This window comes from Vicia villosa, linkage group LG5 (genome assembly GCF_029867415.1).
Source record: "Vicia villosa cultivar HV-30 ecotype Madison, WI linkage group LG5, Vvil1.0, whole genome shotgun sequence".
NCBI classification, from domain to species: Eukaryota; Viridiplantae; Streptophyta; class Magnoliopsida; order Fabales; family Fabaceae; genus Vicia; species Vicia villosa.
The window spans coordinates 129340120-129355850 of NC_081184.1; the positions used below are offsets into that span (position 1 = coordinate 129340120).

Sequence of the window (15731 nt, forward strand, 5' to 3'; positions counted from 1 at the left end):
ACACCTTTCACTCAAGAGAAAATAAACTTACATTATGGAACTCGAAAATAAAAATTCTAATTTCACAACACAGAGGTATTTTTCAAATTATTTTGGATTTGATTATTCTGAACTTAATTCCACCAAACAATTATCAGGACTCTTGTTCATTTAAAATTTTGATGAAAAAATAACATATTTACTTAAGACATTCTCATATCCTGATCTAGTTAAAATTATTTTACAGAAATTAAAATTTTCTTATTTTCAAGAAAAAATAATATTAGAAACATTACAAGACATAATAGAAAAAGATTTTGAAGAACATGAATTGAAATGTCTAGTCAGTAATTTAATTGAATTCACTTTTACTTCACAACATTTAGATTTTTTTGAAGGACATTTTATGGAGATCATTCACAAGTATACTACATAATGAGAAACCATAGAAAAATCCAACCAAAAATCACTCTAAATTTTAGGAGGTTTAATCCAACAAATCCTGACGGTTCTATAAATTTTGATGAAGATGGATATGAAACAGACTAAATTCCCTGCACATAACTCTGATCACATGAATCTGACTACACGAGCTTGAGATCTGAGCCATAAATGGAGTCCAATATAAATTACCTCAAAACTTGTTTAGATAAACAAGAAAAGAAATTAGAAATTTTAGAACAATTATTAAGAGAAAATATAAATTATAATAAACAAATTTTAATGACCTTAAAGGAGCCGGTAAACAATAAAAGTCCAATTAATGGGTCAGAAGAGTTAAAAGTATCTATAGATTCTGTTGTGAAAAACGATACCAATAACAAAGTATAATAGGGAATTATAGGGGAGAAGAAGAACACAATAATTGGTTATAACCGTTATTCTTTTACTTTCTCTTAAAACAAGATTACAAGTTTACAAGAATAACAAAATAACCTCTCTCACCCTAAATTAGGATTTGCAGCTTAGCAATGATGAGAGACTAGTATGCTATTTATAATAAAACCTAACATACTAACTAATGGGCTTTTTCCACAAGGCCCATTACACAAGTCAACTTAATAAACAAGCTAACTTAACAAATTAGGGTTTAAACACTAAAACCTAATTTAACATGCTAACAACCCTAGCATCTTCGACACAAGCATGTGAACAACCTTCGACTTCATGCTTAACCCTGTCGAACCAAGAAGCTACCCTTCGGCCATACTAGAGTTCGATCCAAAATCTCACAAATCTCCACCTTGGATCTAACTCTACAACATCAAGGGAACAAACTAGCTTTCTTCATGCAGCTTTATCAACTGCATACAGTGGAAAAACTTGCAACTCGGTAATGTCTTGGTGATCATATCAGCAGCATTGTCTTCAGTCGAAACCTTCAGCACTTGAACTTCTCCACGCTCGATTACTCCTCTAACGAAATGCAGCCTCACATCAATGTGCTTAGTTCGCTCATGATAGGCTGAATTCTTCGACAGGTGTATTTCACTTTGACTATCACATTTAACAGTGATACCTCGACCTTGAAGTTTCAGCTCCTTCGCAAAACCTTCAAGCCACAATGCTTCTTTCACAGCTTCAGTTAATGCAATGTACTCCGCTTCAGTGGTTGATAGAGCAACAACCTTCTGAAGTGTTGCTTTCCAACTAATTGCTGTGCCAAACATAGTGAAAACATATCCAGAAATAGATTTCCTGGAATCCATACAACCTGCATAATCAGAGTCGACATATCCTTCGATTACTGCTTTACCATCTTCACCCAAGGCTCCACCATAAATTAGTACTCTATTCAGAGACCCATTTATGTACCTTAAAATCCACTTCAATGCTTGCCAGTGAGCCTTTCCAGGATTCGCCATGTACCTGCTTACAAGACTTACTGCGTAAGCTATGTCGGGTCTAGTACAAACCATAGCATACATCAAAGAACCAACTATATTCGCATACGGAATGCTATTCATATAGGCTCTTTCGACATCAGTACTGGGACACTGATCAATACTCAGCTTGAATTGAGGGTTTGTTGGAGTCACAACTGGCTTCGAATTCGACATACCAAATTTTTCAAGAATCTTCCGTAGATATGCCTCTTGAGATAGGCATAACTTCGACTTCTTTCTATCTCTTCGAATGTCAATTCCAAGAATCCTGGAAGCAGCTCCCAGATCCTTCATATCGAACTCCTTATTGAGTTCAGCCTTCACCCTCGTCACATCTTCAACATTGTTGCTTGCTATGAGAATATCATCCACATAAAGCAACAAAATAACAAATGAATTACCAGGTCGAAATCTGAAGTAAACGCAGTGGTCGAACTGACTTCTAATGAAACTTATGCGTGCCATGAACTTGTCGAATCTCCTATTCCACTATCGAGGAGATTGTTTCAGCCCATACAAAGATCTCTTTAACTTGCACACATAATCTTCCTTCCCCTTTTCGACATACCCTTCAGGTTGCCTCATCAGAATCGTTTCATCTAGATCACCATACAAGAACGCAGTCTTCACATCCATCTGTTCCAGTTCAAGATCGAACTGTGCCACCATGGCAAGCAACATTCGAATGGACCTATGCTTCACAACAGGAGAAAACACATCATTAAAGTCGACACCTTCTTTCTGAGTGAAACCCTTTGCAACTAACCTTGCCTTGTATCTTTTCGACGTCACTCCTTCAATTCCTTCCTTAACTTTGAAAATCCATGTACAGCTGACTAACCTTGCCCCATCAGGTTTCTTGATTAGTTCCCAAGTATGATTATCATGAAGAGATTTCATCTCATCATCCATGGCCTTCAGCCATTCAGTCTTATTTCGACTCCTCATAACTTCCTTATAGTCTCTAGGTTCTTCGTCTAGAACCTCACTTGCAGAGATTAAGGCATAAGCTATAAGATCTGCATATCCAAGTCTTTGAGGTGGCTTGATGACTCTTCTCGACCTATCTCTCGACAATAGGTAGTCATCGTCAGTTTCCTCAACTTCAGCATCTTCCGCTTCTTCTTCGACTTCATCTGGGATATGCAATTCAGCATCAACATGCTCCACCTCAACAGGAATCTCTACCTGTTCCAGCTCTTCGTCAGATGTTTCTGTACTTCGACCAACATCATCAGTTTTCTTAAAAGCCATTTCAGCTTCATTGAAAACAACATCTCGACTGGTGATACACCTCCTGTGACCTGGCTCTAGGCACCATAGCCTATAAGCTTTGACTCCTTCTGGGTATCCCATGAACATGCATTTCAGAGCTCTAGGTTCGACCTTGTCTTGCCTAATGTGAGCATATGCTACGCAGCCAAATACTCTCAGTTTGTCGAGATCTGGTGGATGTCCCGACCAAACTTCTTCAGGTGTCTTCATATCTAACGCTGTCGAAGGACATCTGTTTATCAGATATGTTGCTGTCGAAACAGCCTCAGCCCAGAACACCTTTGTTAACCCCGCACTAGTCAACATGCATCTGACTCTCTCCAAAATAGTTCGATTAAACCTTTCAGCCAAACCATTTTGCTGTGGAGTACCTGCAGTAGTTCTATGCCTTGCAATACCAGAGGCAGCACAAAAACTGTCGAATGCCTCATTGCAAAATTCAAGGCCATTGTCGGTTCTCAACCTCTTGACCTTTCTGCCAGTCTGATTTTCAACCAGAGTCTTCCAACTTTTGAAATTCTCAAAAGTTTCATCCTTAGTCTTCTGGATGAATACCCATAATTTTCTGGAATAATCATCTATTATGGATAGAAAATACCTTGCTCCTGAATGTGATGGACACCTTGCAGGCCCCCAAAGATCAGCATGGATGTAATCAAGGGATCCATGTGTTCTTTGTTTGCCTTTGTTGAACTTCACTCTGCAAGATTTTCCAAGTACACAGGGTTCACAAAACTTCAGCTTTTCGACTTTGTCTCCACCAAGCAGATTTTGTTTCCCTAATTCGACCAGACCCCTTTCACTGACATGGCCCAATCTCATGTGCCAGATTTCTGTTTTCGACAAAGGTTTCGTGGATGCAACATTTGTCGAACCACTTACAACTTCAGCCTCAAGGGTATACAAGCCTTGTTTCTTCACGCCTCTCAAGACTTCCTTCGAACCCTTCATGACTCTTAGGATACTTTTCTCTCCTTGGAAAACATATCCTTTCTTGTCGAATTCACCAAGAGAAAGCAGATTTCTCTTCAAATCAGGAACATACCTGACTTCAGTCAACAACCTTATTGACTCATCATGGAGCTTGAATCTCACAGATCCAACACCTGCAATCTTGCAAGCCTTGTTGTTTCCCAGCAATACTGATCCACCATCTTGATCACATAATTCCTCGAACAAGTCTTTGTTTGGAGTCATGTGCCAAGTGCAACCTGAATCCATAATCCACTCCTTCTTAGAGTCACTGCTTGAAACCACAAGAACATCAGATGATTCGAAATCATCTTGAACAATGGCAGCGTTGCCATTATCCTTACCTCCATGATATTTCAAGCGTTCAGGGCACACCTTTCTTGTGTGACCCTCCTTCTTACAATGGTAGCATCGAATGCCAGATGCTTCGCCACTGTAAGTCTTCGACTGACTTTTGCCTTTCTTCTTGTCGAACTTACCATCCTTTCGTAAGAGTTTTCCTTTAACGGCCAAACCTTCGCCAACAGTCGAAGGTTTATGCTCCTTTCGTTCATTCAAGTCCTTAGAGTACAAGGCTGATTGAACTTCTTCAAACGTCAGGGACTCCCTTCCATACAAGAGAGTTTCTTTGAAGTGAGCATGTGATCGAGGCAAAGAACACAATAGTAACAGCGCTTGATCTTCATCATCGATCTTCACATCAATATTTTCAAGATCAAGAATCAGCTTGTTGAACATATCCAACTGCTCAGCCAATACTTTGTCTTCAATCATCTTGAATGAATACAAAGCTTGCTTCAGGTAGAGTCGATTTACCAGCGATTTGGTCATATACAAACTTTCAAGTTTCACCCATAACCCTGATGCCGTCGTCTCCTTTGATACTTGCCGGAGAACCTTATCACCAAGGCTCAACAAAATTGCGCTGTGTGCTTTCTCGATCATATTCGTCTTCTCCGCTGCCGTCAATTCTGCATTCATGGCTGCCTCTCCCTTCAACGCTTCCAAACAACCCTGCTGAACCAGTAGGGCTTTCATCTTCAAGCGCCACAGACCGAAATCATTCACTCCGGTGAACTTTTCAATCTCATACTTTGTTGAAGGCATCTTCTCCACGCTCACCGCACCAATTTGTTGTGAAAAACGATACCAATAACAAAGTATAATAGGGAATTATAGGGGAGAAGAAGAACACAATAATTGGTTATAACCGTTATTCTTTTACTTTCTCTTAAAACAAGATTACAAGTTTACAAGAATAACAAAATAACCTCTCTCACCCTAAATTAGGATTTGCAGCTTAGCAATGATGAGAGACTAGTATGCTATTTATAATAAAACCTAACATACTAACTAATGGGCTTTTTCCACAAGGCCCATTACACAAGTCAACTTAATAAACAAGCTAACTTAACAAATTAGGGTTTAAACACTAAAACCTAATTTAACATGCTAACAACCCTAGCATCTTCGACACAAGCATGTGAACAACCTTCGACTTCATGCTTAACCCTGTCGAACCAAGAAGCTACCCTTCGGCCATACTAGAGTTCGATCCAAAATCTCACAGATTCTTTAGATGAAAAATTCTCACAAATAAGTATTGAAAGAAAAACAAGGAGTACTAAAACCACTTCTTAACTTATAACACATAAGAAGTTAAAAAAACATTTGAAAATATGAATTCTTTTATTGGCCAACCTAGAACAATAATGGATGAGGAGGCTAGCTCATATAGGACTACCACTTTAAGCCAAACTCAAAACACTTCCTACTTAAATAAACTTTTAGATAAGAAAGAAAATAAAAATGCGTATCAATTAGAACAAATTGTGGACACTAATAAAGACTTAGAAATTATGACCAATGACCAGATTAATCTCTTAAGACCAACCCAACATTTGTTAATAAGATTAGATTGAGAAAAATAATACTTCATTAACTTTAATCATTAGATTGACAATAATCAAGGATCATGACGAGGAGTAAGTCTAGATAACTTACTCTTGGAGTAAGAATATCTCTCCTCAAAGATGAATATTCTTAGAGTAGGTTATTATGATTTACTCCCTTATTAGATTTATAATTTATTCTACATCTTGATGATTAATTATTTTTAATTTAATAATTAAAAATAATAAATAATTAAATGTGAAGAGAAAAATTATTCCTTTATTTTATCATGACTTTTTTTTTAGCTAAAAGTATATTTGTAGGTAGAAAACTTAATTTATAAAAAAAAATCAATTTTTTTGGAGAAATTAAAACCAAAAAAGGTGGAGAGAATTTAGTCTGAATTAACCTAACTGATTAAACGCAAAAGAAAAAAAGAAATAAACGCAAAAGATCTTAAATAGACATACGTGTATCCTCCAATGAAAGACACCCACGTAAGAACCCCAAGTTTGACATCCTTGTTGAGTTCACCCGTAGTTGGTAACTTGCTTTGTTGGAAACATTGAAGCTCTTCTAAATTCTGTTTCTCTTTTTCCTTTCTCTTTCTTCACCGTCTCCTCCTCCACAATCCCTATCAATATTCAACTTTCTTTGATTTTCACTTCCATCCACTATGACAACCATTATTGGCCTTAACCAAAAACCTCTTTTCCATCTTTCACTCCTTCTTTTGATGCTGTTTTCTTCTTCCACCGAATCCCTCAGATTCGAAATCCAATCCGGTACAACCAAATGCATCTCCGAAGACATGAAGAGCAATTCCATGACAGTTGGAAAGTACTCCGTCGTTAATCCCAACGAGGGTTACCCTTTACCTGATTCCCATAGAATCACCGTTAGGGTAATATATAGTCCATCTTCCAAAAATAAAAATCAAAACTTTTTCTTGCCCAGTATTGAATCTCTCTACTTTGAATCAAATTCAATTGTTTATCGTTAATGGGTAATTGTATGTTTGATCTTTTTTTTAGGTGACTTCGTCTCATGGAAACAACTATCACTATGGAGATCGTGTTCAATCAGGTCAATTTGCATTTGTTGCAGCGGAAGCTGGAGACTATATGACTTGTTTCTGGGCTGTGGATAGCAAACCAGAGGTGAAGTTGACTATTGATTTGGAATGGAAGACTGGTGTAGCAGCTAAGGATTGGTCTAAGGTTGCTAAGAAAGGTCAAGTTGATGTGAGTATTCAAATCTCTAATATGATATATTGCTCAATTAATTTGGTATCTAGTATTGTGTTGTTACTTGCTAAATCTAGAGTCAGTTAGTACAATCAATCAGAAACTAGATATACATTTAAGTGAGGGTTTAGTTAAACACTACTTACTAAATTTGTTTTACTGATATGTTTTTTAATTAATTGTGCTGGTTATAAAGTATAGTTATTCTATGTTTCATTGGTGGTGCTTTCTGTAGGTTTAGTTTTGTAATATTGTGACTTGTGTATATTTGTGAATAGGTTGATTAGGTTCCTTCTAGCCTTCTGCAGATAAAAAGTCCCCCCTCCCTAAAGATTTAGGGGCACTATGTTTGGATCCGTGTTGGATTTTTATGAAATCACAGCTGCACAGAAGCTTTACATTGTAGCTTCATGAATATTGCGTCCAACTTAGATTGGGACGGAGATTTTCTATGCAAGCGCGGATCTAAACAAATGTTTAGTTGCATTTGCATCTGCACATAGTTTTTTTTATAAGGAGAGCTCATATGGACTGAAATGAGTATTACTACCGTGGCATTTGTGGCTATGTTGACATTTTGTGAGGCTATGATATCTAGTGTTTATGATCTGGTTCTGGATGACTATGTTTTATTAAGTTAAGATCGCTAGATATCTAAAGTATTAGTGACATCATAAACTACTAACCACCAATTATGGATTGTCTGATCTTGATAGATGTTTCAGATTTTAAGTTCGGAATATTGATTTTAAAAGAATGTACAAGATAAAATTTGAAATGTGAACCGTTGGATCTTGATTAGACAGTCCATACTTGTTGACTGCGAGGATTCTGTGACGGTAGAAAATCCTGATCCAAATAAGTAGATATAAATGGAGTTAATATTTGTAGCCATAATGGTAAATTTGTAATATTTGTAACTTTAATTGGCAATGATTTCTTTTTTTTTGGCTTTCTCTCAAAATCGACTTTCTTAAATGGTTGCTATATATTTATGGTTGCTATATATATTAAATGGTTGCACTCCTCTCTATATTTTCTATGGAGTCTACGGTATTCCCTGGATATCATTTTTGTGCCTTATTTTGGAGCAAATCTGAACCTTGTCAAAGTCTAGTTATCACACTTGTTCGTCATTCGAGGAAGATATGATGTATCTCCTCACAACTCTTTGGTTTTCAATTACTTTGATGAAATTGTAATAATGATTTTCATTCACATGAACCAGGTAATGGAAATAGAACTGAAGAAGCTACAAGAAACTGTTACTTCCATTCATGACGAGATGTTTTTTCTTCGTGAAAGGTAGCTGAAAGTCCTTTTATTCAACACACTTGTGATATTTCAACATTGTTCTTACTTTTGAATAAATACTAAATTCAAAACATTGACATAAGATATCATAACAATCATCATTCTTATTCTTGTTTATGTTTTCTCGTTTCCAGAGAAGAAGAAATGCAGGAGCTCAACAGAAAAACCGACAGCAGAATGTTCTGGTTGAGTTTGCTTTCCCTCTTTGTCTGCTTATCTGTAGCTGGGTTGCAACTATGGCACTTGAAGTCGTTCTTCGAGAAAAAGAAAATCATTTAAAATTGTGATAGTTTATTTTATATCTGCTTTTGTAAAATATACCGGCATTAATTTATCCCAGAGGAGACGCATAATGGTAGTCAGTTGTTAAATGCAAATCAGGTGTGACCAGACGAGTTTCAAAGGAATTGATGTTCTGCAATTTGAGGGTTAAGCAAGATGGTGGTTGGGTGAAATTGCAATTCCTAACCTCTGATCTAGTGAGACAATGATAATTTGCTAGGAAATATCATTTACTTTCCTATCTTTTTTCCTTTTACTTATTTTATTTCACATCCCAAGTGTGGGAAAACGAATTTAGTAAGTTTAAAAGCTGTTTTGGGCTTGTTTTTTTACTGGACTATTTAGAAATTATATTTTATTTGAAGTTGAACTTAAAGAATTTGGTGTTACATGTTTTGAATCTTTTGATGATCCTGTGTCTGCATGTGTGAAATCACGACTCTGATGCTCACGCAAGAGAAGAAATACACTTATTCTGTAACGTGTTTTTATACATGAATTTTCCTCTTGTGCAATTATTATTTTACTATATTTGCATTTGTTTTGCTAGGTGAAATATAGTCTGTATCTATAATATTTCACCTAGCACATAAAAATCGAAGATGACTTTGTTTTACAATGTAAATATAGTAAAATGATTGAGTCGATATGTATGAAAATAACATTCTAGCCCCAAAACAAAGAACAAATATCAAATCAACTTCATTTTCTTTTTTACGTTCACTTTACGGATTAGGCGGCACAAGGAGGTAAATCTTGATAACAGCAGAATTCACATGAAAACATCAAAATAAACAACTACGGAAATATAAGAATGATAACAACTATTATTTTTATTAATTTTTTTAACAAAAAGATGAAAACACAACACAGCAGACTGTACGATTGGTCTACTTCAATTAGTTTGTACACTTAAAACCATATTAAACTTGTCCAACAACACGTGTATGTATGCTCACTTGGATGTGACATGGGCTTTAATGAGAAAGTAGAATTGGAATTCGTATTGGTTTTTGCAGGTTTTCCAGTTAAGCTTTATCAATCCATAAATCTGGAAGCAATGGTAATGGCAAATAAATCATTTGAATTTCTTAGCATATCAATGCTCATTAAACATTTACGAAGCAAACAAATGCCAGTGGTGATCTGAAGGTAGATTTTCCTTGATCTTTTCAAGCCGTTTAAGGATCTCTATGAAATGAGGTCTATGATTCATATCAGAAGCCCAACACTGCGACGTTAACCTGAGAAAATGCAAAAGACCGAAGTCCATAAGATTACCTATATGATTAAAGCCAAAAGCTGTCTTATTAAACATTTAACATAAACCAAATTAATATTTACTTGCTGTAACTTCTAATAGCCTAATCTACAAAGCCTTTCAGAATGTCTAATTAAGTTTGTTGATACAGCTGAGATCATTTTTATACCCCAGCATTCTCATATATAATTTTATATTATGCTTTATCTAGTTTATGGATGTAATCATGTAAGTACATGACCCATGCCAATTGTTCTGTTTTTAAATGTTTGTTACATATTGTATATATGAGAAACTGAAGTTATTGTGCGGGGTACAGATTTTATATTTCTGGGAACTGTCTAGAGAGCTAAAAGTAAGAGTTGAATCATTTTAAGCTAGAGTGAGTACATAGTTCTCGATATTCTTCCATGTATAATAAAGGAGGGTAAAACCGTATCCGCTATTTTAATCATCTTTCTATCTTATAAATAAGACTATGAGAGTTTAAAGCATATATTGCTACGCAAAGTAAAATCAAAGATGTCTTCTTTGGTTTTAGGGAAACACACAATAGTAAATGCCTAGTGGTGGTGTTTTGGCTTAGTTATACAGAACAGAACACAAAAACATACACTAGGAACACAAGCAATTGAAAATCTTAAATAAAACAATAACATAGAAAAGAGTTTAAATCAATCTAAAGTCAGATGTTGAAAAAACGGGACGTCAGACTTAAAAATGTTATGGATATGATCAACTGTGAAGCTGCAAGCTCTAACATGAAATATCTTCCCTGTTGGAAGCATTTTGATGAGTAATATAATAAGACCCAGCTAAGTAGGTGGACTTCTAAGTTCAAACCGTACCCCAATTTTAAGACTCAGACTCTCCTTTTCGTATGCTAATCTAGAAGAGAAAATAAGCCACGTCTACATTAGTTTAACCAAAAAACATGTAGCGTACATTTTGAGCCCCCTTTCTCAAAAACGTTAGCTATTAGATGAAAATCAGAACTGATTAATATCCCTCAAACATAGCCCATTAATATGTGAAAGAATTTGGGCTTGGAGCAAGGAAATAGCATCGCTCCACTTAGATAATAGCACAAATTGTTGACCACTTGCTCAAACAGTGTATTATATCAAGAGCTATCATCAAAGAAAGCTTGCAAATTTTATACAAGTACAAAAAATATTTCATAAATGACTTACTCCTGCAACTCAGGGATATAACCCTTTGCTCGAAAAACAGGCCTGTGCCCTTCAGCTGCGTGTTTTGCTCCATCATAAGGTTCATAACTTGCGAAAGGTGGTTCACCTTCAAGCATCTGCATGAAATGAAGACGTTATTTAAAAGTTGCTTCAAATATTATCATGTAAAACATAAATAATTAAGCAAGCAAAATTACCTCGTACAAAATCATTGCAAAGGAGTACACATCGACCTTCTTCTCATACCTCCGATGTTTGAAAACTTCCGGAGCCATATAGCGATCTTTTTATTCCACAAATTAAATTTAGTTATGTTAAGAATGAAAATTAATGATTTAATGCTTAAAATAATTTCTAGAATACTCACAGCTCCCAGTTTCACCAGTCATCTTGTATACATCATGAGAACTCTGGACAGTTATAAGCTTGCTCAATCCAAAATCTCCAACTTTTAAATGGTCAGCACTAGAGTTGACTAAAAGAACATTTCTGAAATTTTGGAAATTCAAAATCAAAATTAGTTCAGAGACTTATAAATTCCAGATGTAAGTTTTTCATGACACAATATTGTCTCTTGAAATTGTGGGATTTCAGGTAAAAGATGAGAGAAATATTATTGCTAATAGCTTAATATTGACTTGATACAAATGACTCAATACTAATCCCTTCTAAGATACTCTGAATTAATATTAAAAAGATATTATAAGATATTTTATAATATTCAAACATTGTCAATCTTGAATAAAAGCAAAATTGGCTTCAATTTATGATAACTAACACCATAACATACTAGTCTACAGCCTGTCATCCATATTGAGAGGATATATTCATGTTGAGCTGGAAAATAACAAGCTTACCTTGGCTTTAGGTCTCTATGAATTATAACATTTGGTTCATTGTGAAGATAGGCCATTCCTCTACCAAAAATTTCAAAAAAATATAGATTAGTAATTTAGCATAAAGAACAGGTTAAATCAAGCTGAATTTTTGCTAAAGCCTTCAGATTTGCAAATGCTTTTGTCATGGTATTGGTAAGATGCAGGATGCATTAAAATTGCCATCAAGTGCTCAAAAAGACCTAGTTTCCTTAACTGAGGAATCAATAATTACAAAAAATTCAACCACTCTAAGATGGTTTAAGAAAAATATATGCAAGATTTTACTTGATTTGTAGCTTTTTTGAACAAGTTCTACATTTTGTAATTATTCAATGGCTTTCACTGTTTTCTGTACAACTCGTAGACTAAGACTAGTTTACTTGGTTACAAGATTGCAGTGAAGAACTCGACACCTCCCAATGATTTTAAAAAATTTGAGAACACTATATTGAGTCAGTATTTTAACGTTTGCTTCACAGCATATCTCTAATTCTCATAAGCAAATTTTGGCTCAGTCAGAAATCAAGATACAGATCAATTGCAACTATAGCATTGAGTAGTAAGCACCCTATAAATGAATGAGACGGGGCAAGAAAGTTATGGTACCATACCTGGCAATATCCATAGAAAAGCTGATAGCTGTTGAAGGGTTAAGTGAACCTTTATCTTTGAGGTACTGGTGAAGATCACCCTATAAATGAATGAGACAGAAGTTAAACTTTAAAGAGAAAATCTCCATTAGTTTACTAGCCCTAAATTTAGGTTTAGAGTGCTTAATTTAATTGGAAAGAATTATATTTAATTATATACCCCTCTTAGATACTCAGTAATTAACATGAGGGGCTTCCTGTCAGTAACAGCTCCAAGAAACTGAACTATATTGGGGTGTCGAAGCTTCACCAACAAATTGACTTCATGCCTAAAGTCTTGACTGTTAAAAATTAACAAACATAATAAGCACAACGATATAGAGAGACAGAAGACAAGCCTTTGACAGATAAGAGATAGCACAAGAAACCTAGAAGCTAGGACAGAGAGAAAGTATGGTATGTTTCAGCAAAGGTACTAGCTTAATTACAAGTCTGTGCACCTCTCCTTCCCCTGCTTCCCCAAAAACAATAAAAACCGCCTTCCCTTCATTTAGTTAAAATTATTTATTAAAAAAGACACGATTACATGTTTGAATATATAATGGGTTTAGAATATATATAATAGGTTCAACCTGAACAATATCTTCAACGAATTACTTGTTCGTACTTTTTCATATAATCCCATATAAGACTTCACAGAGGAGAAATTAATTTTACCAGATTCATCAGCCAAGCCACGTGCAATCAGAGAACATTTATCACAATAACTGCAAACTAGTAACAACAAACCGAAGAAAAATTAGAGATAAAAGAAAGGATCTTACATCACCATTCTATCTTCTGAAAGAGATGGAAGAATGCGCTTGACAGCAACTGGCGTTCCGCGCCAATGGGCTTTCAAAATTTCACCGAAAGATCCCTGCATACATCATTGACATGAGACCAAATATAACATCCAAATTTAGTTTATCAATAGCTTAAATGCAAAAGTAAAAGTGCATATTGCAAAAATACAGCTGGCAAATCAAAGCACAAACGGTAGAAGCAGAAAAAAAATGAGTGCATACAGTACGTTTAAAAAAGATAGAAAATACAGTGAAAATAAACAAAAGTAGAAGCATGAAAAAAACATTAATCAAGCAAAGTTAAACAAAAGTGACAGCAAGAAACAGTACAAGCATACAAGAAAGAAAACTGAGGTAATTAACATAAATAACAAACTTTTGTATTAATTATTTTTCTCAATCAGACATAAATAAAATATAACACCTTCATCTGCCCTTGGATGAACATGCAACAACAAAACACCAAGGGAAAGACAGTACGAAACTAAATGTAGTTATACAGCTGATCTTCACTCTCAGGACTGGAGGACTCACAACTCTAGATCCCTAGACACAGTATAATGAATTTCATAATAATCCATGTATACACTAAGTTACAGTTGCAGAAGTGGAGCAGAGCAAAGAGTTTACTAAAACACACAAAGTAAGTTTTGAAATAAATATCTCGCCACTCTCTGGAATAAAACTCTTTTTTTAATGAAAAATAAAATATATTAATGAAATGGAGTACAACAGTTACTCTAACATCCAGCCCATTGCATAACGGATAACAAATAAGTAGGTAACAAAGACAAGGAGAATACAACCAAAATCCAAAAGAGTCCAAAACAAGGCCAGGAGAAACCAAGATGCCTATCTATCCAAAGAGAGAGAGAGAGAGAGTTCCATTATACTCTCAATAAAATACTTTCAACTGTCCTTGAATGACCACCCCAATAACAAAAACATCACGAGAAAGACAACCATCTCTTAAATGGAGCTCATATGAAGGAAGGGAGTTTGAGTAGCTTAACGGGTTTGAGTTAAGGGATCAAAGGAGTTGAAATACTCAAAGGACCAAGGTTCAAACTCTGATATACTAACATTTTGTCTACCCATACAAATTGGAGAGCTCATTTGGCCTATATTCATTGCCAAGACAGGAAGACTCGCAACTTGAATCTCATAGAATAATCCTTATCTACGTCAAGAAACATTAATAGAACAAAGAGTTGACTAAAACACAAGAAGCAAGTTTTGAAATAAACATCTCGGTATCTTCTCTAACTTACAGTGACACTACAAATGAAAGAATAAAACACAAGGTAAAGATACCTTTCCAATACGCGCAGAACTTGAGAAATCAAGCTCAGAAGGATCAACTTCCCAATCACACTTATTAGGCAACGGCGGCGGAACCGCCCTGGGTTCAAAATGGCTTCCAGTTTGACCCTGCATCACCGTCAAACCTAGAAATTACTCAACTAAACAAAGCCAAAGATTCAAAACAAACAATAAATAAAAACTTACATAAGACAATCCTCCATGCGATTTCAAAAGCTCGATTATATTACTCCTCTTAGATCCTTCTGCATCAGCCAAAGGCTAATCACCAAAAAACAACAAAACCTAAATTTCAATTTCAATTTTAATTTCATTTTAATTTTAATTAACCATTCAATTAAACAGAAGAACATAGAAATAAAGAAAATCAGAATCAAATTACGGTGTTCTTCCAACGATCTTGCGCGTTGACATCAGCGCCGAATTCAATCAAGCATTTAGCAACCTCGATCCATCCGTGGAGAGAAGCGACATGAAGCGGAGTGCGGTTATCGTAATCGGTAGCATTGACAAGCGAGGGATCTTCTTGAAGAAGCTTCCGAACGGCAGCGGCGTCGTTTTGGTGAGCGTGCCATAGTATGAGTGAGGTGCGGCTCACTCGCGCCTTCTCTTTATCTTTGCTGCTTCCTGCACTCATCCGTTAATTAGTTTAAAGGGATTCAAGATTTTCAGAGAAATGGTTTTGAGTGTCGGTTATTCTCTTTTAACGAAACGCGAGTGTTGTTGAGTGCCAAGTATTTTGGACCATTTTACAGTTTGATTTTGCTTGGGTGCGTGTGTGTGGGGGTATACG

At 35.6% G+C, this 15731-nt stretch overlaps 2 protein-coding genes across 2 annotated transcripts; one reads left to right on the plus strand and one right to left on the minus strand.

Annotated features, from left to right (window-relative positions):
* The first annotated feature begins 6526 nt into the window (after positions 1-6526).
* LOC131602460 (transmembrane emp24 domain-containing protein p24delta9-like) lies at positions 6527-9180 on the plus strand. The gene is made up of 4 exons (XM_058874580.1): positions 6527-6909; positions 7040-7249; positions 8481-8557; positions 8701-9180. The coding sequence occupies exons 1-4, from the start codon at positions 6682-6684 to the stop codon at positions 8843-8845; spliced, it is 660 nt and encodes a 219-aa protein (XP_058730563.1). The 5' UTR covers positions 6527-6681; the 3' UTR covers positions 8846-9180.
* A 475-nt stretch (positions 9181-9655) lies between these two features.
* On the minus strand, positions 9656-15731 carry LOC131602459 (serine/threonine-protein kinase VIK). Its single transcript, XM_058874579.1, has 11 exons — positions 15321-15731; positions 15125-15199; positions 14930-15046; positions 13595-13689; positions 12991-13111; positions 12792-12871; positions 12160-12219; positions 11670-11791; positions 11500-11585; positions 11303-11418; positions 9656-10092 (listed from the first exon to the last, which is right to left on the minus strand). Exons 1-11 carry the CDS (start codon positions 15573-15575, stop codon positions 9966-9968), a joined length of 1254 nt encoding a protein of 417 aa, XP_058730562.1. The 5' UTR covers positions 15576-15731; the 3' UTR covers positions 9656-9965.